Raw genomic sequence first — 22220 nt, 5'->3', positions numbered from 1 at the left:
CACCGGGAGCCCTCCTACCTGTCCTGTCTATGTTCGACCCGCCCATCTCTTCCGGAGGTATGCCGTGTTTAATGTGTTGAACTTTTCTGTGGACCCTTCCCACCATTCTGTGAAAAGCCGGGCTCGCCAGTAGCTGTGCAACACAAAAAGACCAGTCAGTTTGGACAAACATCATCACTGAGAAGTCGATAAGTTAGCATGAAGGTCCGGCGGAGCGCCATACCCGGCTAGTAAGCCAAATCTGTTCAGATGGAACGGTTAGTGGTGGTTCAACCATGGGCTGTCAAAAATTTCCAGTGCTCACTTCAAAGGACCGGAACCCGAGCTGCGAGAACCCAAAGAACCAGCGCGACATGGTGAAGCCTATCAAAGAGCGCGTAGCTAACCACGGCCAGACGGCGGCATTGACAGCACAATGGCTTTCTCAGCGTCGAGACCAGAGAGGTCTCGGGCTGGACATCACAAAAGGTGGAACAGAGGGGAGGACTGTGGATGACCGAGGGAGACGTTGGGTGGCGCGCGAACGCAGTGCGGCCAGTGAGATCCAAGCGTCGCTCCCGGTCATAAATAAATCCAACCGAAGCCCTTCGGTCGCAGCTCTCCGGGAATCCAGGTGGATGTCCCCTTGCGTTTGTGCCTCTTCAGTATTAATTAATATTTTATCCAAGGTTTTTGATGGTCCGGGCCTGATTTCTGCTTCTTGTCACATACTGTTCTCCTTCTGTTTGCGCAATTACTCTGTTCTTACGTCTTGATAATCGGCAGTACCGTACCTAATCTTAATCGCAACGCCGGACTGCTGGCCAAGTCCGACAGCACGTTTGTTGGCAAGGCGGAGAATTCCTAGGGATTTCCCTGCTCTGATTGCAGGACAGCTCCTCTGTCCCACCGGTTCTTGGACTACTCTTCGAAGAACGCTCGGCGTCAGCCTGCGTGCCCAACGCGGGTCCAGCGGCCTCACCACCCCGGACGCCCATTCGTGCCCGCAAGACCTAGGAAACCTGGCCGCACAACGTCCTCCGAGCAGCGGCCACGGCTGCCCCGACCTCTCCTCGCTGCAGATAACCCTGCCAAAGTCCAAAGCAGACACAGACACTGTCAGCTCTGGCACTCCCAACGGCAGTGAGCGGGAAACAGCGACGGGGCTGTCCCGCGCCCCCTCTCCGGATACGCTCAGTCCTCGGAGCAGTTCGCGGAAGCTCTCATCGACTGGGAACCGGGCCTCGAGAAAGGCGCGCAGCGTCCTCGGTCGCGTCAGGGCTTTCCACCGGATAGCTGCGGCCAGGATGGCGCATTCGCCCGTCAAGATCGACACCAACGTCCTGTCCACGAAGCGTGGGCGTCCTCAGGAGGACAGTGACGACGCTTCCGAATCCTGCCCCGCAGTCGAGCAGGAGACATGTGGTCCGGGGGTCGGTGGTGACGATGGACTCCCTCCCTTCCTCTGTCAGCCATATACAGGTCAGTAGGCTGGATATTGTGTCGTCTGTGCTATACGGGAGTGCTAACCATGTTTCGCATATGCAGAGATCCATAATAAATTCGAAGAACTCGAATGGCTTCAGAGAGCACGGCTCGCGGAGGGGCTGCTGGCAAAAGACCCCTCCCACCGGTGGGCGTTGGAGGCAGACCCGGAGGTGAAGGCACGGAACCGCTATCTCAACGTCCAGGCCTGGGCAAACTCGCGGATCCATCTCAGGGTGCCTGAGGGCGAGTGTGATTTCATCAACGCGTCGCCGATCGTGCTAAAGGATTCGAGTACAGAGGAGGAGACAAAGTACATCGCCACACAGGTCAGTGTTAGGAGGCTGCGGTTCTTGTTTCTGTCTGCTGACCGTCGATTAGGGACCGAAATCGGGCCACCTTGCACACTTCTGGCACATGGTGTTCCATGAGAGTAAGGAGGTGGCGGTGATTGTCATGCTCACACAGACTGTCGAGGCTGGCAGAGAGAAGTGTGCCCAGTATTTCCCATTGGATGAAGAGAATGCGTCGATGGTCCTGCAGGTGGAGGAAACGGACCCGTTTATAAACGACGAAGGTCACGGACGAGTCAACGAAAGTATGCTGGGGGAGATAACTCTTTTGGAGTCCACGTTCGACGAGGAGTCTCGCTCTGAAATCCGCAAACTTGAGCTTACCATGGGTTCACAATCGAAAATTGTCTGGCATTTCCTGTTCGCTGGTTGGGCAGATTATTCGAAACCAGAGGGAGCGGACCGTGAGGGTCTTCTCAAGCTCATTAAACAGACCGCAAGCAAGTCCACCTTGGACAACCCCCGCATCGTGCACTGCAGTGCTGGAGTTGGGCGGACCGGTACCTTCATCGCGCTTGACCATCTGCTCCGGGAGCTTGAGTCTGGTGCGTTGTTGAAGGTGACCGATCCTGATACGGATCCTGTGTTCGAGACAGTCAACCAGCTGCGTGAGCAGAGAATGATGATGGTGTACAACGAGATGCAGATGCAGTTTATCTACGAGGTTCTCCGTGAACAGGCAGCATTGAAGCTTGGGAAGATACAAGCAAACGGTGACGATGGTACAAAGAGGGAAAACGTGGATGTTAGGTCTCCCAAAGTCGCGAAGTTGTCCTCAGAGTCCGATTACAAGGTTCCCAGCAAGTCTGAATTGAAACCCGTTCCTGATCGCTCTTCCACACCGACGAGGAGCTGGTCAGGCACTCCAGAGGTCTCTGACAATGAGTGAGAGATGTTCATTCGAGAGCTACACCGACGGAGTTACAGATGATTCTTCAATTGTCCTTTATACTGCCAGACGGTACCTTCATTTGTTTCATAATGCTAGCATCGCCATCACGGTCTACCATACAAGAACGACGTCCATGCACTCGCTTCACGACTGCTTACGAGTCCCGGAGTCGTGTTTCTTAATTTCTGCACTCGCTCCTATGACTTGCATGAATGTCTTCTGGATGCCTGGGTTTTCTGTTGACCTTCTTTTACTCTAATCGATCCTGCATCCCTTTCTATTCAGCATTTTTTTTTTGAACGAAGCACAGTTTGCATAGGTATTCTCTTCTGTTTTCTGTATCCACCACACCACCTGTCCAGGAAAGGTATACCCTTCGCGGTTATGCTCCTCACGCAGCATCCTTTGGTTTCTGCATTTGAGTTTTATCATCGATACTAGAGCTGTGTACATTACTGCGATTCGATGCCGAACGTTGAGGAGCGGAAGAACACTCGCACGAGTGCAAAGGAGAATTCCTGTCATCACCATGTTTATGAGGTACCGACCGTATTTAGTCCGATTGTATCAATAGGAAGTCGGACAGGGAAGCGGACGTGAGCTTTGTCGAGCCACTGTATCTTTTACACAGATAACATGGGTTTACTCCATTTTATCAGGAATGCAATATGAAGGCAGACCTGCCATAACTTCGGTCTCAAAGAAGATGTGCATTAGAATATAATAGCTCGGGAGATTTCCCGCACCACACATGTAACAGCACATGATATCTACAGCTTCAAACCCCACACTCCCGCGTGGACTATTGTACGTAAAAAAAAAGATACCTTTGCATTGCGAGCATGAATAGACAGACAAACATAAACAGGAGGAAACCCCACACATAGCGTACACATATCCATACACACGTGTTCATGTTTATCATCATAATGCTTGCACACCTGACACTCGGTGGAAGAAAAAATGGAAGCAATACTCGGAGACATCATGCCAGAATGGAGAGAGATGGAGAGTAGTAGGTCCGCCAGCAACAACAGCAACGACCACCGACACCAATCACGCCGCCTAGCAACTTTTGCAATTGCACAGTAGACAAGAGAAGAGTTTCTCGTCCAGATTCAATCGCTCCGTTTCTTCATATCCCCGGGACCACTCTGGGGCATCGTCTTCGGCCCTTCTTCCCCATCCCCACTCTTGCTTGTACCCGCCAACGCATCTTCCTCGCCTGGCCCGTCCTCCGTATCCCAATTATCCACCTCGTTCTCGTCCCAATTGTCGACCTCCTGCTCCAGGGTCGTCACACCGGTCTCCTGCGGCCCGATACCCGCACCTCCCTCATGTCCGGGGCCCGAAGAAGCCAGACCCAGCTCCACATCCTCCTCACCAGCGCCGTCCGTCGCCAACGCCCCGAACCGCGCCTTCCGCCTCCGCTCCAGCATCCGCCGGTGGTACCAGCTGCAGAGCCCGACGGCGCCCAGACTGCCGACCACGTTGGCCAGGACGTCGAAGGGGTCGAACGAGCGGCCGTTGGGGAGGAGGGCCTGCACGATCTCGGACCCCAGGCCCAGGATGAGCGTGCACACCAGCAGGGTCAGCTGCAGGGTGCGGCGGCGCGAGGTGGTGTCGGGGATCCAGTAGAAGATGAGCGAGAGGAGGAAGAAGGTGACGAGGTGGAGGAATTTGTCGTTGGGTTGGAATTGCGGCGGGATTGTCGATTCGGTGCTGTGCGGGAGGAGGCCGATGTAGGCGGAGAGGATGAGGAGGAGGAAGAATGCGCCTGAGGTACTCTGTTAGTGGCTTTCTATCTGCATAGTCTATAGAGATATTATTAGGTAGTTGAGAGCAGAGCTCAGCTAGGCCAGTGGAGGAGCGGGAAAACGGGCCACCACCGGGAAACCGGGGCAGACACGGCGGGAGGGGATGTAGAGGATCACTCACCCGCAAAGGGATAGCGGATTCGCATGGTGAGAGGCGCGATGTGCCGTGGGTTCTGGATTGCTGTCTGGATTCGACGGTGGTGTTGCAGAGCGTTGCAGGCAGCGCTTGCGTCATGTGCAGCGCAGCGCAGAGAAATCCGCCGACGAACGACAGAAGAAGAGTTCTGGAGCAAGGGGGAAGAAACAGCACGCGTCAGGCCAGCATCGCGGAGACCTCAGCAGACGACAGGGAAAAATCAGCAGTGGCCGACTGCCCGAAACAAGCGATCGTGAAGCTATTCGCAGCGAAAGCAGCTCTCGAGGCCTCTCGCGCCGGGAACGGGACGCAAACTGCGCTTCTGGTCAGAAAGGGTCGCAGCGCTGGGCTTCACGGCCAACCTCATCTCGCTCGTCCGCGCAAGAACCACCTCTAGGAGCGCCCTTCTCTGCCATCGACGCCGCGCATCCCCCATCGTCCATCGCCTCAGAGACATCGGCGCGCTCTCGTCGCCGTCGTCTTCTGTCCCGCCGTCCCTTTTTCCCGGCCCCAGAATCCCCCGTCGTGCGCCTCCAGATCTGGCTAGAAACCGTGGAGAAACGAACCCCCTCGCCCGCCCCAGCACCGGGGTTTTGGAGCGACCATGTCGCTCGGTCACCACCACGCCTGGCTGCCACCAGGGCATCTTCGGCCTCCCGATGATCACCATGATGCGCGGTCCGTCAATGGCATTTCCAAAGTTCCCCCCGGCGCCCGGACCCCTCAGACGCGGGTCTCCGCCAGCGCGGACCCGTCGCAGGCGGGCAATTTGATATCGGAGGTTGATACCGCTGCGGAGGAGGATCCGCGCATCGCCGTCTTCCGGGACCTCTACCGCCGCAGCGAGGCGAAGATTGCCTCGTTGTTCAGCCAGGAGAAGGTCGATCTCGAGTCCGCCGACGCCGCTGACATCGCGGTCGAGGAGCCCGAACCTGCCACGGCTCCCGCCGACGACGACCACGCGCGTCCCGCGGCTCCCCCGACGAAGAAGCCCGCCAGGAAGATCGACGAGGATGATTACGATGAATACGACGAGGAGGAAGAGAGGGAGGAGAGTGAGGCTGCCGCCCCCGCCGCCGCCCCCGCCGCCGTCGACTCGTCCGCGTCGCCGCTGAAGGCCAAGTCCGCTGCTGCGCCTGGGCGGGAATCCAGTGGGATCCCGTCCCCGAGTCACCGGCCCAGCATCACGGCGACGACCTCGACTGACAGTTCGAAAGACGCGAAAAAGGAGTCACTTGAGGAGATTCGAAAGAAGCTGGAGGAGGACAAAAAAGCAACCGAGGAAGCCGCCAAGAGAAGCTTCCACACCATGTTCTACACTCTGGAGAATGACAGAGACGCCATGCTCGATCAGAAACGACTGGAGGAATCTGAACGGCAGGTCGAGGCGGAGATGTCCGGACAAGGAGTGACCCCTGGCGCTCCCAACGCCAACACCGGGCCCAACGGTTACGGCACGCTGAGCAGTGCGAACCTGGGTGCTTCGAGTCTGACACTGAAGAACCTGATTGCCCGGATCGACATGAAGCGGAATATGGTGCAGGCCTCGGATGCGGAGCTCCGCAGTTTAATGAGCGAAGTTCGCAAGAATCGAAGCAAATGGGCGAGCGAAGATAAGATCGGCCAGGAGGAGCTGTACGAAGCTTGCGAGAAGGTGCTCAGCGAGCTTAAGGCGCAGACTGAGCACTCGACAGCCTTCTTGACGAGGGTCAACAAGCGGGAGGCTCCTGACTATTATAATGGTAAGTTTTTTAAAGTCAAGTTCGGTGTCCTGTTGACCCTGTACTAATCTCCTGAAAGTCATCAAGCATCCGATGGACCTCGGAACTATGACGAAGAAGCTTAAAGCTCTGCAATATAAGTCAAAGCAGGAATTCGTTGACGATCTCAATCTCATTTGGTCCAATTGCTTAAAATATAACACCAACCCCGATCACTTTCTTCGGAAACACGCCCTCTACATGAGAAAAGAAACAGAGAAGCTAGTCCCTCTCATCCCGGACATTGTGATCAGGGACCGCGCGGAAGTCGAGGCGGAGGAACGTCGAATGCAGCTTGCGGAGCTTGATGGGGGCGAAGAGAGCGACGATGAACCTATCATGTCGTCCAGGGGACGAAAGGCCCCGGGAAAAACGTCCAAGAAGGGCGCTGGTTCTGCTCCTGCTCGGAAGACTCCTAGAGGTTCTGAAGGACCATCCGGGAGTCAAACTGGTCAAGCAAGCGCTGCAGGACGCGCGGACTCGGACGTTCCCATGGAGGGAAGCCAGAACGGCTTCTCAACACCGCCTCCTGGGACTTCGACGCCACTTGATCCCAATGGAGCCGCAACTGGCGCTGCAGGGAGTCAGGGTGACGCGATGGATATAGATGGCATCGGTCCGTCTAACAACGAACCTGGCGCCGTGTCTGCCTCCGGCGTTGAATATGAAGACCCAGAGTATAAGGTCTGGAAACAGGTCACAAAGAAGGACCGCGCTATCATTGCTGCGGAGCGACATCGTCTCTTCAAAGGAGACAAGTTGAACCCGGATGAGCCAGCACTGCTGAGGACCAAAGCTGGCATGAGAAGATGGCTAAGGAACCAGAAGCAGACCAGCGCTGAAGTCGACAAGGCTCATGAGCAGAGCACCCAGGCAATGCAGCCAGACGCTGGCGGCGAAACTCTTGCTGAAGGGATAGAAGTGGAAGAGGATAGGATGATTCCGGATTATTACGACGTTATGTCTGGCATTCCCGACCTTCCTGACCGCTTGCAGTGGAGAGAAGATGCCGAAGGCAATGTCGTGGATAACTCTGAAGAGTTCCTGCGGATCCTCCCCAAGGGCACATTTACACAGCCGGACAGTAAGCTGTCACGAAAGATGGATGCAAATATGCGGCAGATGCAGGACACGAGGAAAGTCTGCTCGAAGATCGGTATCGTGAAGCAGATGCAGCTGCAATCTCAGGTAGGATGCTGACACTCTCCAATCTTATTGACCTCATTCTAACATCCCCAAGATGTATCAAAACCAGTTTCAGAAGTATAACCCAGAGCCATTCATCGAGCAAGATGTACCACCCCATGTAATGAATGATGAAGGGCCGGTGGTAGCCCCTTGGGTCTGCAAAGCCGCACTGCAACGCTCCGTTGCGAAGATTTTCTACCACGCTGGATTCGAGGAGTATCAACCCTCTGCTCTGGACGCGGTTACGGACATCGCTTCGGACTTCTTCAAGAAGATCGGCCAGACGCTCAAGACGTACATGGAAGCCCCAAAGGTTCCTGTCACTGAATCTCAAGAGGCCTCAGCGTCATCAACCGCCCAGTTCAAGCCGGCATACACCCAGCAAGAGATCATCCTTCACACACTCGCTTCCGTCGGAACGGATGTCGAATCGCTGGAGTCTTATGTCAAGGATGATGTAGAGCGGCTTGGAACGAAGCTTGCTGCTGTCCATGAACGCTTGAGAGCCCACCTGACAGAGTTGCTTCGCCCCGCCTTCAACGATGCCGGTGGGGATGGCTCTAATGCGTTCAACGACGGGAGCGAGCAGTTCATTGGAGGTGATTTCGCCGAGGATATCGACGAGGATTTCTTTGGGTTCAAGGAACTTGGATTGGACAAGGAATTTGGACTCTCCAGTCTCAGCGTTCCACTTCATCTACTTCAGAACAGGATGTACAACGCCGCCCAGGCTCAAAATACCAAGTATGTAGTCGCTTGCTTTGAACTTGGACAAGAAGTATCACTGACTGTCTCTTCAGTGCCGCACAAGCAACATCTACCCTCTTCCCTCCTCCCCCTCCATATCCGCGTATCTCCCTGCAAACATTGCCACAGCAGATCGGATTGGTTCAAGACTTCTTCCGTGCCAAGTTGCAAGCGAACAACAACGAACCTCTCGTGGAAGATCTCGAGCTACCACCGAAACAAAGACCAACAGCTGCTCGTCCTCGTCTTCCAGCATCAGGCAAGATCCCTCCCCCCTCTGGCCCTGGCGCGCCAACTTCCAGTCCCCAAAAGCGACCACTCCCGCCATCTGCTCCGGGCCAACCAGCCGCTGCCAAACCTGGCATCTCAGAGCCCAGCAAGAAGAAAGTCAAGAAAAACAGTGGAGTTGGTGTGGGCGTTCCTGGATCGAATCTTGACGGTGCTGGTGAGGAAGCGACCAACGCAGATGATACCAAGGCTCCCGCCGTGGGCAAGCCTGTTGGGAAGCTGAAGCTCAATGTTCCTCCTATGGACGAAGGCTCTGCTGGCCCAACAACGGAAAATAGCAGTGCCAAAAGCGGCGTTGACAGTTCGACTGTGTCCGATGTTGCTGGGGGAGAGAGCAGTACGTCCGCCGGCACCACTAACCCGAACCATAATAAAGCCAATGGTACTGCCATGGCTAATGGGGCTGCTGGTGGTTCTGACGTCTCGACCACGACGGCTGGCGCGTCTAACGCTGAAGGTTCAGGAAACCAAGGCGCTGGTATGATCAGTCCCGAGAGCATCAACGGCCAGTAATGATCTCCGGCATCTATTTTCCCACTTGTTTTCCTATCTGCAACAACATCTATGTGTTCCCGAGAGTCTCTGTAAGAGGATGTGGTGTACCTTGTGCTGCTTCTTTCCATCTTCGTCTTTTTGTTCTTTCATTCGATGACTGCCAGGAAGAAAGGGCAGAGCGGCGCGCAGGTGGTAAATATTGCCCCTAAAACGATTTCCTATAAAATGTGGGGGGAGAATCATAAGGCCGAGATCCTTGGGGGAGGTCGAGATCCGATTTTGCATCATACACTGTTTTTAAAGCGCTCGACCAGCTTGCAGTCGCAAACAATAACAAAAAGGGATGGCATTCCAATGAGGGTTGGGATATCTGCATTTGGTGATGGTTAAAATTCGGTACGCTATGATCTGGCGGTTTCACGTGCATAACATGAATTTGCATTTGGGATGGCGGAAAGTCCGATGGCGCAGCAATGGGTATCGGGTATCCCACTCTTCTTCACCGGCCTTTCTTAATTCTTTCTTTTCTCTTTTTGTCTTTTTCTCCCTATTTTCTTCGGACGGACATGGCGGTCAAGTACCTAAGTAGGTAACGGTTAACGCCAATGCGTAACCCTTGCTATCCATGGTCCCGTTATTTCCCCCCTTTTTTGATATCAAATGTACGGCTTTTTCTTTTCTTCTCTTCTCCTTCATGTCTCGAGTGTATGTGGCTGTCATCATCCATCAGCCCTGTTGGAGTTGCGCCCGAACTTGACGATTTTCACATTTTCCGTTTAACTTCTTCTCTTCCTTTCTTCTTCTACCCTTTACTTTACTACTACCTTTTCACCGTCTTGTCTTCTTCACCTCATCATTCCTACATAACCTAACCTAACCTATCACCCTTATAAATTCTTTCTGCCGGTTGTTGTTGTCGTCATCCTCTCTTCCTGCATGTGTCACATACGTACATCCATCGCATGCATGCATGTCGCCCATGCTACTATTACTGCTCACTTATTTATTTATTATTATTACTGTTACTGCTCGCTGCTTGGCAAGGTTATTACTTTACTATTTATTGCTGGTTATTGGACGGGCGAGGTGATGTGATGTGAACGTCTCTTTTTCACCGTACATTAAGGTACATAACGTACGTACAGCACATAAAAAAATGCGAGTGGATCTATCAAATGCTTCCCGATTTTTGGTGCCAATTCGTGGTGTTTTTTTCTCCGTTTCCGAGATGACGCAGAAGTAGAGTTATAAAGTTGTCTTGCCTGCCTGTCTAGTACTACTTTGTACTGTAGATACCATACATACAGCACAGTAAAGTAGTTTCTCTTCCCAGGACGCCCTCCTTGCTACTCTACTATGCACTGATATTGACTGTATGCACTCCCCGACGGTAGGTCAACCGTCTAAACACAAAGTTGTATCAGCAGTAGCCCCTACAGCAGGAGCAGCATAACTTGCACATTTTACGGGAGTTACTCACATTATGCCTATATCCGTCCACCGCATACGGCAACCGAACTTGCTTGCTTCCCCAGACCAGGTCAGATCAGAGCCTTCTTCCAGCTTTTTCGACATCCCAACTGCTTCCACAAGATCCTCTAAGTAAAACAGTAAACTGAAATCCCACAAGTCCATTGTATCGTATCGTGTCGTATCCTATGCTAGTATGTACTACAGCATATATGTACAAACAGACCCACCACTACCACTATTAACTAGGTACCTACCTCCTACTTAACATTACCTAGGTACTGAGCAGACCCCGCATTTCGCCTTAGAAACCTCCAATCATCTTCCATATACATAACCTAGGCATAAACGAGGAAGCGACAAGACGAGACGAGAGATAAGATCATAGCCTCTCTCTGTCGACTACCTCCCCTTCGTAGTGGTATGCAATAATCTTAAATGTCTTGACGTCCGCTCACCGGTTACATAGTAAGTGCCTTAGGTGAGAAGGTAAGTAAGTAAAGATATGTACAGGACTATACGTACATACCTAACGTGTCTTGTTGAACCGTCAGCTTGTCTTTGTTGGGTATATATGGAAAGGCAGTAAAGTACTTACGCAGCCATAAGCGTCTGATATTGATATTTCTCGTCAAGGTTATGAAGGTTGGGTCTTGGGGAGCTTTTAAGGTGTTAGATATGAAGACAGTTGCGTCGCTGTCCAACTAATGCGGGATATCAGTTCATATCCATTTGCAGAGTTGGAATATTGCTCTGTTGCCATTAGAAACTACAGATCGGCTACAGATTCCCTGCAGCATTTACACGCGGTATGCTACTAAAATGCGTAATCATACGAGAAAAGTAACAAAAGAGAGAGGTGATGCATGAAGATAAGGTAATGTAATGAATTGAATTTTCCGATACTGCTAAGAGAATCTACCTACTACCTATCCGATGTAGATCCAAATGGACCACGGACCGGTCTCCTTGCCAGAACAACTAGATCATTCAGATCCGTTCGGTCTTACCGGCGCCCAAACAGTTCCGATCAATCCTGTAGTTCCAAACCAAGATTGCAGGCCGAAATGCTCCACAGTCAGGACATAAACAACCCATTTCCACTCCAGTAACTGCCGTTCCACGAATTCAAAATCTGCACCAGATCAAAGGTAGAAGTTTCAACGATGGGCGGTTGACAAACTTGTAGCCGACGTCCCAGACACGGCAAACAAGTGGTTGCCCGAAGGCCATCCATCGAAGCGCGAATGTTGTCCGTTTAGATGTACCACATCACAAATGCAAGACGGTTCGTAGTGCTGTGAATTGGCAGTAGAGTTGGCGTTACGGTCGACTTCTTTTTCTGCTTGGGGTTTGTAAGCTTTATCTCAGGTCCGCTCTGAGGACCAGAGCTAGCCGGGACGTTTTCATGATGCCTGGCACGGTTCGAGACAAGATGTGCATAGTACACCGCCGGAACTAAGAGATTGTCAGCTACTCGGTCGAACAGCAGATCAAAAGTTTCAACTTACACAGAGAAACAGAGGTAGTTGAGCGCATGTACTGGTAACAATGATTGTAGATCATGTTCTCCAATTCATGCGGTTTGTGACGCACTTGGTCCAGGATCACATGGTAATGAACAGGGCGGGAAGTGCCCTGCAGGGCGATATGAGAATAAAGCAGGAAATCCCACTCATGTGGGCTTGTAACATCCCGCTCAAGCAGGACTCCAGGAAGCGGGTTTCCATTGCGGTCGGCGGAGTTGCGGTCATTAGGGTTTGGGAAAGCACGAATGTGATGGCGCTTGTTCGCAATCACAACAGTGAAATTACCATCCCACTTGCCATCGCAGATTGTCTGGATGATACCTTTAATTTGTGGTATCTCATACTGGAGGACCTGCGAGAATTGACCGGTCGACACGCCATCTCGGAAGTAGTAGACATTCTTAGGGGCTGCGCCCTTGTTGGCAACCATCATCCACTCACGAATGAGAGGCGACAGCATCGAATGAAGGTTGACCTCGGAAATAAGCTCAACCCGCTCACCGTTAGTCTCGCAAGCTCCAAAGTAGCGGCCACCAAAGGCGTCCATGCAGACAGAGACTGCAGCCATCGAAGGTGCGTTGCTGCCAGGAGTGGAGTGAGAAACATCGGCGCCAATGATCAAGGATCCAGGCCGGAGATCAGCACCCGGCACCTTGGAGATGGCACGAGCCGTCGTACCACCGAGTTTCGCGTTGACTTTCATCAGCACATTAGAGATATACTGTGGATTCATTTTCACAACGTGGCCAGACTGGAGAACCTGGGATGGGACACCCCAGCGGCAGTCACAGGACTTCTTGATCCGAAGATATGTAAAAGAGTTCTTGTCAGGGACAATGAACATGACAAGCTGGGGATCCCGCTGGAATTTCCTCCCTGTGGACTCATAGAGGCGCTTAACTGCCTCGGCAACGTCCTCCTTCAACTCCACGATCAGAGGCCTATTCGAAACATCACCTCCATGTCCCATGTAGCCTTTCATGAAGGCATCAACAAAAGCCTCTACTTGCGTTCTATTGATGACATTGCGCTTCCCTGGCATAAAGCCAACACCCCAGGCCACGAGCGGCCACTTGTTGTTGTCGAGGAACTTCTTGCCACGAAGGTCCCAGCGTCCACTAACTCCAGGGTTAAGTTTGGCGTTTCCACCAAACTGGATTTCAGGGTTTGGAAGAAGGCGAGCCTTGGTACGCATCATTCTATCCTCAATCTTGAGACCGAAGGCATTGAGGACAGGGTCCTTGGCATGGGCAAGCATGTCCTTGGATTTCTGAACGGACTGCATACGCTCAGCCGGACGAGACGCTGCGTATTTGATCATAGCTGAGGTCTGGTACTCGTTGAGCTTGAAGTGGTACTTGTTGAGGTCATGGATGGTCAGGACCTCCATCGGATAATACACTCCGTTCTTGGTCATCTCGACCATGGGCAGTTCCCAGTAGTCGAGTCTCAGATTGTAACGGGACTTGAAGTATTGTTCAACACTCATCGTTTCCTTCTTCCCAGTCGCCTTGTTCTTGACGTCGATGGTGAAGGTACGAGCATTGCCATTTTTCAGGCCCTTGACGGTGAAATTGTTACCAGACACCGGGCAGCCTTCATAGTGAGGCTGGACTGTGAGCTTGCGAATGCGCTTGTGTGCCTCGTAAAATCCTTGAGACTCAGTTATGCCACCGTAGCCATCCGGGATCGGCTTGAGGAGATGAATCAGGTGCTGGAAATCACGGCAGTCTAAGATTGCCATGCAAGCCCCCATGAGGGATGTTCGGGACCAAAAGCAGCAGTTGGATACGTCGACATTCACAACGAGTCGACCAGGCTAGAATATGTCAGTTTATCACAACAACTAGCAGAAATAGACAACTTACATTAGCCACTCTAATGGCCTGATAAACACCTTTGAGGGCCAAAACGCCACTGCCCAAGTCCTTGTTTTCGCCCTTTGGATTGAAGAAAGAGCGCTTGATCGCCAGGAACTGGCTCGAAGGATACTCGCGAAGAAGATGGTCAAGAAAATCTGTGTTTGTTAGCCATCGATCTCCTGCTTGTGGTTCAGGCACTTACTCAGACTCTCCAAGACTGTCTCGTTGAAGGACATTTGTCCGCGAAGCCAGGCATCAATGGTGGCCAAGTTAACGACCTTGGTTGGACGTACAAACAAGCGGAATGCATTGCGCTGCTTGTCGGACGTCAGCGGAGGACGGCCATACTCGGCATCCAGATCGACTATGATATTGACGCCTTGAGGGTAGTTGATCAAAGACCTGTTTGTTCTTAGCCAATGACCCAAGATGACGATGTATCATAATATGTACTGTTACTTACCAGGCCAGCCTATTTCCGTCGAAGATCATCTGGCGCAGAACCTTCTTCCGCGCATTAGAATTCCAGACCTTGCTGTTTACGACACGCTTTTCCGCGCCCGTTCCGATTTGAACCTTTTGCACTGTGTAAGCATAGTCTCACCAACGAATTGCTCCCATCATGGTTATAGACCCTCTTATTAAGGTACTACCAATGATGTCCAACATCAATGCAATGTTAGAATGGATGATACTTACTTCATATTGGTAGATGACCTTGGTTGGGAAGTTCATAATCGGAAAGCAATTGACAAGAAGTTCAACTTCCTTGCCAGTGGTGTTATATCCCGGACGGGGAACAGTCTCAACGGGGACCTCGTTCTCCTTTGGATTGGCACGGTCAGTAAGAAGCATGTTACGGAAGTTATCGATAGCCCCCTGAATATCATAGGGCTCGGGCGTCGGAGCACCCGGTGTAAGCTTGGGAGGCATATTTGATGGTTGCCACCAGGGCAGTTTCGAAACACAAAAGAAGTTATAAAAGGCAATAGCACTTAGGGAAAATTCAAAGGATAAAAGGCAGCTGGTATTTGTAGAAGAAGGAAGGACTAGAGGGTGGTTGAGGAGAGTGGTAGAGGAAAGAAGAAAAGAAGCAGGTTGGGGGTAGGAGGGGGTTTATGTATCTGAAGGGAGGGGCACTGTGAATATCCGACTCAAACTTGTCGAACATTACCAAAGGTATGGCAATGAATTACAGCCCTGGACTGTAATTGCAAGATGGTAGCCGTAAATGAAGGGGAAATGTCAAACTAATGGCAATGAATTGCAATCTGGGACTGCAACTGCAAGCTAGCAGTCTGTGAATGGTGAAAATTGCCAAACTAATGGCAATGACTTGCAGTTTGGACTGCAATTTCAAGCAAGTAGCCGGTGAATAATGGGAAGATATCCGCGCTCTGTTTGACCGCCAGACAATGAAGGGGGAAACAACTGTGAATAGATGGATAGAGCCATCACAACAGGAATGGTACTAGGAATTAGGTGAATTATGGAAAACTCCTCGCACTCTGTTTGATCATCCAGACGATAAGGAGAAAACAAACGAGAATAGTTGGATAGAACCATCACAATGGGACAGTCCTAGAAACAAATGGCAGACCATGAAAGGAGAAGCTGCCAAAACAGACATTGAAACCGATCATAATCCACTTCTTTACTGTCCCTCCTCTTGTCCACAGGATAGCCATCGTACCATGGTTCATACACATGGGGTAGGCGAGGAGCCATCGGAAGGGGCCAGGTAATATATGCACCATTTCGATAAACTGCAAGGTTTACTTACCAAATGGTTCAGAGAAAACGCCCCGACTGGCAGATCCACATTGCGGCACATATCCGTGACAGGCTTTGGGCGGTCCAAGGCAGGATCGCCTCTCGTCGCTTGGGAGTGGCTACCCCTAGTGGGTGACTGCAGCCTTGACGGGCTGATCGGGCCCCGAGGAGACCCTGGAAAGTTACGGCCTCCGCTAGCCATGATGGCTATGTCGGAGTTCAAACTGCAGTCTCGATGCGCGATGGTATGAACTGCGAACAAGAGGAGTTGGATTCGTCAGCCAATCTTGAACAGTGAGATGAGTTAAGATGAGAAGAAGCCAAGTCTGTTCGGGGCTAGGATGTGGGTAGTGCTCTCAGAGACAGCACATTCCCGAAGAAAGATTTAAGATAGAGGTAGTGGAGTTTCGAGGTATGGTCAAGTTGGGGGGCTTTGGATGGACGCGTGATGCTTACCTGATTCGGGTTGTCGCAGTTGATCAGACTTGTGGGATAACTTGAGGAAGGTAAATAAGAAGTCAAGTCGACACAAGGATCGCTTGAAGATTACACAATTCTTCAGGCGTAAGGTCCTCCTAGATGAAGCTAGAAGAACGGAAAGGGCTGGTTGATGGAAGGTATGAAGAAGGATAGAGAAGGATGATGATCGAAAGAGGAAGAGGATAGGGATGGAGGAGGTTGAGGATGAAGGGTGAAGGTGGATGAAGAAAGGAAAGAAGAAGGAAGGAAGGGGGAGATGGAGAGGAAGAAAAAGGTAGGAGCGTCCCACGAGACGGAGAGATCAGACACCTTGCCCAGGACCCACGAGAGGCCTCCCGATCAGGACGTTGATGTCGTCTTCGTGATCTCTGTCGCAGAGAATAATGACAGGATTTGGTTACCTAGGTGAGAAGAAAGAGTCTCAATCTGTGAGGACAAGACCAGTGCTGTGAGGAAGTTGACTGTTGGGCAAAGTACAGTAGCTCCTAGTTCTTCCTGTCACCTAATGCTTCCCCTACTGCGAATTTGTGCCAAAGAGGAAAGTGCAGTGAGATGGAAGCAATATAAGCAACAAGAGAGGTGTGAAGATTCTTAGATCTGAACAATGCTTCGAAGATGTCGGATATTGGACTCTTGATACTCTGCTTAGGGCTACGAATGAGAATTACATAAACGCCCTCAGAGACCTAAAGCAAGAGAATACCAGGTATGGAATTTGAGAAGAACACAAGAGATAAAGCTCAGGAATACAGGCTTATGAGATTCTGCAGCTTTGCTTTCTAGAATTGATCAGGTACTAAGACGCGTCTAATTCGATGTATCATGCGTTGCTAATTCTGCTGGGATGACCTCTCAATACTAGGTACTCCGAAGCTAGTTCTTCAACGTACGGATCCTTAGTAGCCCTGGAGGCAGTTAAGTGCGTAATACTATGGCACTCCGCACCGAAGAACCCGTCCATTATTTACGCGTACTTATTAATCATCACTTTTATCCTTATCCTAGCCAACTCCTTCCCGGACTTTGGGTATCAGGAGACGTTTGGAATGAAGACACACGTGGAGGTAGTACTTACGAGTCTTGGAACTTAGAAGCATTCTTACGATCCCAAGAGGTAAACCTGCCTTGGTGCTTAAGGTGCCTACATTTGTTTTGTCAAACGAAGGGGGGCTACGGCCGGCGGAAGCAAACACCTCGCCCATCTAACCAATGACCATAAAGTCATAATAATGCACAGTGAGATATGGAAACAAAGAGATTCCCCACAGACTATGGTACCCACTAACTGAGCGTTATCCTTTGTTTAGGTGATAAAGCAGGCAACGTAACTTGCAGCATCGGAAATACACGTTCGCCTGTTTGAGAACCCTTGACACGTCTAAAAGACTGACGGATGGCTGCAGAGGAATTCAACCGTCGGGAGAAACCGACGGGAACTGGAATGGAAGTGTCTGCGGTCAAACGCGTAAATTTCGTTTCTACGGGTTGATGAATTAATTAGACCTCACTTGCTTTTGCAGGGCACGCTTTGAGAGGTCGTATGTAAACAATAGCCAATATTTCTACTGAATGCTATACCTTTAGATCATCTCGCGATAGAGAGCAGCCAGAGTGCGGAGCAATCTTACTACAAGTCTCGGGGTTGGAGAACGAGGGTGATTGTAGATAAAAACAGAACGTAAACATAAACAAGGTGCAATTTCGAGAAACTACCTGATCTACTAAATTGGGTCTGTAGCACCAGGAACACGTAAAAGCTATAACATTAAGAAACTTCGAAGGAATTTCATATTCCACTAAGTCTGGTTATGACACAAAGTTACATAAGAAATAGTGTCTTGTACGGTACAATTATGATCGCCAATGCTCATCCAGTTCATGATCGGCTTCCGCTGCCTCTTCCCAAGACTGCAAATGTTCCTTCCCCATCCATTAGATCATCAGACCCCAAAGGAAGTAGACAGTTTGATGTCTCGCTGTGCCCAGCTGCTTGTGATCATCCAGCTTAAAAGCAAAACCAACCCAACGCCATATCCATAGCATGCAAAGTACTTTTTATGTATAGCACTTTTTATGTATGCTCACTGTACATTTCATGAAGTGAAGCAAGGAAGGACATGTAGAGAAGAGAGAGTATTGACGAAAACCATCGTCAGGCAATAGAGATACGACAGATCCGTTTTGATAGCGACTCGTAGTGCTTACGAACGGATTGGGCCTGCTGGCTGACGTGCCATCAATGTTGATGGTGCTTCGTGATCGAAATTAGGGAGCCGGATGATAGCCGCCTTTATAGGACATCTACGTTAGCGAAGGCATCGGCAGAAGTATCTTGTGATGGGATATTGTAGGAAGATGACCGGTAGAATGGAGATTTGATGGAAGGCAAGATGTTTCGCATCGATCTAATCAAGATTGGAATGGAATAAAAGAAAGCTCTTTCTTACCAGTATATGGCTGCAAGCCTGCAGAAGACGTCTGGCCCATACCCATTCCGTGCAGTGGCGGCACCCGAAGCTGTGAGATCGACGACGGTATGTCTATCCTCCGAATCAGATCAACCATCTTCTCTGGAGAGAATCTGCTGGCATTATAGGCAGAAGCTGGAGGAATAATGCTCAAGAGGTACACGATATCCCGGGGAAGTGAAGCTGGTGAGGGTTGAGGTCTGAACTGCCCTCCAGCCTGGACACCGTTGACTTGTTGATTCCGTTTCTGCTGGTCTAAGCGCCGTCCTGCGGCACCCTTGAGCGGCGATTCCGCGCGCATGAACTTGCGGGGTCGACCATCGTCGTCAAGATCGTCAAGTGGGAATGCTCGTTTCGGTGAATTTGTTGATGGAGCATCAGGATACCGTGAAGGGGTACCGTGGCGGGAAGGCGTCTGCTCCGTTGACGCCAGTATCTTCGGCCTTGCCTGAGTCGGTGATATGATCGGTTTAACAGCCGTCGGATCAAAAGTAGGAGTGGAATAGCGATGCGCAAACTGCTTTAGGGTGGGGTCTTCGGGGAACAGTTCACGCATCCGATTTTCAAGATTGATCACTTGGACCAGATCGCCGTACCGGGATTCATATTCATGAAGGAAGGCGAAGATAGGCTTTGTTTTATGGACGTTTTCAGGATTGGATGCCAACCTCCTGACGGTCATCTCAAAGACAGCCCGCGCATCTGTGTTAAGGATTAGCTAGTGATCTCACATTTAGACTTCGATAAGCTTACTAGTGACGTCGTTGATGTCAATCAAGTGTTTCAAATATTCCAGCGCGAAGTTCTCATCCTCTGGGAACAGCTTCGCGCCGCGTTCGAAAATCTTTGTTGCAGCGGGATCTTTGTAGCAGTGGTACTCAATGAGCGCACTGGCTATATAGACATCGCTGGTGATGCGACCCCGTTTCCTAGCATCCGCAAAAACTTGTCTGGAGCCAGCCATCTCGCCAGGCTTGCCTTTTCCTTGAATGCGACGCATCGCGCGCATCAAAGCAATCCAGGCGAAAGAGATGGTTTTCGAAAGAATACCAATTTGTATAGCATGTGCATTTCGGACGGCATCAATCTGGCTCTTTTTCGCGGATTCCTTGGCCTTTTCACTCTGGTCTTCGTCATCCTCATCCTGCGGTTGAGTGCTGGACTGCATATTGGCAAAATTCTCCTCAATACGGGCAACATCCTGGGACTCGCGGGTGCGAGCTTTCGCAATCAGGTCATAAAGTGCATCAAGGAGCCTGTCATAAGGTTCTCTAACTTTGGCACCTCGCTTTTTCGGGTCTTGCTCAGATTCTGAGGAGATTTCCAGTCTGTCAGCGCGCTTAAACGCAAGTAAACAACTCTCTGGATTGGCTTCTATTCCTTGCTTCAAAAACTCGTTGCCTTCCGTCTCCATGTTGTTCTGGAAGCAGAACTCCGCCGCCTCAAACCATATCTCCGGCAAGAACCTCAAGGCCATCAGCGCTTGCTTGTAGACGTACAACACGCGAGTCTTGAAGCCAGCAGGATCCTCCTCCTTCAAAACCAACGGATCGCTCTTCTCCCAGTTGATCCAGCGTCTCCATATTTCGACTTGTTGGGCGAATTCGACATCACCTTCAGATCCAGCGACAGGAGGTAATCTCGGCAGCGTTGTGCGGTTAAGGTCTCGTGTAATATTCTGTAGCTCCGTGTAGGAACTTCGTGCGGTCATGTAGGCTGGAGAGCGTTCTTGCAGAAATTTTCGACCCTAGTACATATGAGAAAAAATCAATTATTAGATACAGGCTTCCTTTGTTAAAAAAGAACGTGAGATGGGACGTGGATTACCGTTAGCTTATTCAGACCCATTTCGAACTGGTCGTACTCTTTCCAGAGGGTGTTGACAGCATGGGTAGGAACACAAATGGCTCTCTGATACGCTTTCCGCAGCAAGTCCATCTTCTGCTGGTCTTGCCAACCAGAACCACCAATATTACCTGGCCCTGAGCGTATGAATTGAATGTAATCTATCCATATAGATGCAGAATCCTTGTCCATTCCAATGTTCTGGAGGGCAAAGTCATACGCTGAGGAGATGATTCGTCTTGCCTGGCCGGTTGTATCTGTTGTCAAGGGATTTCGTCGACGGACATAGTCAAGGTACACAGACCACAGCTGGACATTGGGGATATTCAGAAGGGTTCTGTTAAAGATCTGCTCAAGACGGTAAAGCTCGTTGTTTTCAGACTCCATATTCGCATACGCAACCCATTGCTCAGCCTGTAGCTGGTTAGTCATTTTGCACTGGGGGGCAGACTTTCTCTTGAGGGACGTACAGCTTGTGGGAAAACCTTGAAGAACCGCTCGTACGTTTCCCGAGCGCTTTCGATCTTATTGCGACTCCGATGCTCGCCGATAAGCTCGAGCCACGCGGCGATGTCACCCCGGGGGTCTTCCTGGATCCTATCCTCCAATATACCAACGCGATCGTGAGGCAGGCGACCTCTGGGAGCTGACGTAGCAGCAGAAGGGGGAGTTGGTGCAGGACTATCAGTAACATGCCCGGCCTGCAGAGGATGCGTATTGTACAGGTCTTGGCCAGGAACAGAAGAAGAACCATCACCTTGTGAGGGGACAGGAGCAGGAGAATAAGAACTATTGGAAACATCTTTCGAGTTGGCCAGTTCAGGAGCAGCTGGCTGTAATGATACATCAGAAGTAGAAACAGTTTGATTGGCATTTTCAGAGAGAGAATGCTGAGGCATGTTTGCAGAACCAGTTCCCACATCTTCAATACCACCCAGAACAGCTGGCGGCTCATACTCGGCCTCGCCCTTGTCATCTTCGTCGTCATCCTCAACAACAAAACCCCCCATTGTCCGAGTTTTCGGCTGCACAGGAAGAGTGGACGACGGCATTGACGACGATGCTCTTGACTCAGCTCTGGATGGTGTCTGGGAGGGATAGGTACCACTAGTCTGCTGGTTTGGGTCCATTTCTCGGGGCAAGGAACTCTGCTTTGTAGGGTCTGAAGTGGATGGAGCAACATCTGAAGAGGGGATATCTTGTAGGTCACTGGTCTTGGAATCTGTCAAAGGAGCAGAATACTGGTCTTGCAGTGTTTTTGAAGGATCATAATCATCTGAATCTGAACTATCTGCGCCCTGTTCCTCAGCTGCATTATAATCCACAGAGTCTGCATTCATCGCCTGGGCCTGGAAAAAAGCCTTCTCAGCTTCATCTTCTGCCATGGTAATGGCACGCTGTCTGAAACAGGACAAAGGAACCGCGGACAGTCAGCCTAGATGCTTCGAAAGGTTAGCACTGACCAACCCGTAATATTTTGGAGACCGGGCGCACTAACCTGGCAATGGTGAGAGAAGGCTCAAACAAAAAGGAACTATTTTACTGAGAATGTAAAAAAAAGGTTAGGTGCGTTCCAAAGAGGCGTGTATGAGCTATGGTATCCCAGAGGTTGCTGGGTGTTGCTACCGCAGCGGCTGTCGAAGGCGTTGCAGA

General features: G+C 50.9%; 8 protein-coding genes across 8 annotated transcripts; 5 read left to right on the top strand and 3 right to left on the bottom strand.

Moving 5' to 3' along the window:
• Positions 1–275: 275 nt before the first annotated feature.
• On the top strand, positions 276–2706 carry VTN00DRAFT_1796 (uncharacterized protein; the record flags this gene model as incomplete). Its single annotated transcript, XM_069427942.1, has 4 exons — positions 276–537; positions 766–1461; positions 1528–1793; positions 1846–2706. 4 exons carry the CDS (start codon positions 276–278, stop codon positions 2704–2706), a joined length of 2085 nt encoding a protein of 694 aa, XP_069292498.1.
• A 468-nt stretch (positions 2707–3174) lies between these two features.
• VTN00DRAFT_1795 (uncharacterized protein) lies at positions 3175–3778 on the top strand (the record flags this gene model as incomplete). Its single annotated transcript, XM_069427941.1, has 3 exons — positions 3175–3305; positions 3486–3516; positions 3578–3778. 3 exons carry the CDS (start codon positions 3175–3177, stop codon positions 3776–3778), a joined length of 363 nt encoding a protein of 120 aa, XP_069292497.1.
• A 49-nt stretch (positions 3779–3827) lies between these two features.
• VTN00DRAFT_1794 (uncharacterized protein) lies at positions 3828–4672 on the bottom strand (the record flags this gene model as incomplete). The annotated part of the gene is made up of 2 exons (XM_069427940.1): positions 3828–4486; positions 4648–4672. The coding sequence occupies 2 exons, from the start codon at positions 4670–4672 to the stop codon at positions 3828–3830; spliced, it is 684 nt and encodes a 227-aa protein (XP_069292496.1).
• Positions 4673–4759: 87 nt separating this feature from the next.
• VTN00DRAFT_1793 (uncharacterized protein) lies at positions 4760–5059 on the top strand (the record flags this gene model as incomplete). The annotated part of the gene is made up of 1 exon (XM_069427939.1): positions 4760–5059. One exon carries the CDS (start codon positions 4760–4762, stop codon positions 5057–5059), a length of 300 nt encoding a protein of 99 aa, XP_069292495.1.
• Positions 5060–5266: 207 nt separating this feature from the next.
• VTN00DRAFT_1792 (uncharacterized protein) lies at positions 5267–9158 on the top strand (the record flags this gene model as incomplete). Its single annotated transcript, XM_069427938.1, has 4 exons — positions 5267–6404; positions 6463–7610; positions 7663–8354; positions 8411–9158. The coding sequence occupies 4 exons, from the start codon at positions 5267–5269 to the stop codon at positions 9156–9158; spliced, it is 3726 nt and encodes a 1241-aa protein (XP_069292494.1).
• A 2710-nt stretch (positions 9159–11868) lies between these two features.
• Positions 11869–14934, bottom strand: VTN00DRAFT_1791 (uncharacterized protein; the record flags this gene model as incomplete). The annotated part of the gene is made up of 6 exons (XM_069427937.1): positions 11869–12068; positions 12122–13958; positions 14008–14156; positions 14204–14403; positions 14465–14577; positions 14701–14934. 6 exons carry the CDS (start codon positions 14932–14934, stop codon positions 11869–11871), a joined length of 2733 nt encoding a protein of 910 aa, XP_069292493.1.
• Positions 14935–15695: 761 nt separating this feature from the next.
• Positions 15696–16025, top strand: VTN00DRAFT_1790 (uncharacterized protein; the record flags this gene model as incomplete). Its single annotated transcript, XM_069427936.1, has 2 exons — positions 15696–15742; positions 15797–16025. 2 exons carry the CDS (start codon positions 15696–15698, stop codon positions 16023–16025), a joined length of 276 nt encoding a protein of 91 aa, XP_069292492.1.
• A 2494-nt stretch (positions 16026–18519) lies between these two features.
• Positions 18520–21952, bottom strand: VTN00DRAFT_1789 (uncharacterized protein; the record flags this gene model as incomplete). Its single annotated transcript, XM_069427934.1, has 5 exons — positions 18520–18542; positions 18702–19424; positions 19476–20469; positions 20550–20981; positions 21038–21952. 5 exons carry the CDS (start codon positions 21950–21952, stop codon positions 18520–18522), a joined length of 3087 nt encoding a protein of 1028 aa, XP_069292491.1.
• Between the last annotated feature and the right edge of the window lie 268 nt (positions 21953–22220).

This window comes from Thermoascus crustaceus (assembly GCF_041956765.1).
Source record: "Thermoascus crustaceus strain CBS 181.67 unplaced genomic scaffold VTN00scaffold_1, whole genome shotgun sequence".
Taxonomy (NCBI): Eukaryota; Fungi; Ascomycota; class Eurotiomycetes; order Eurotiales; family Thermoascaceae; genus Thermoascus; species Thermoascus crustaceus.
This window is presented reverse-complemented; position numbering and strand designations above follow the sequence as displayed.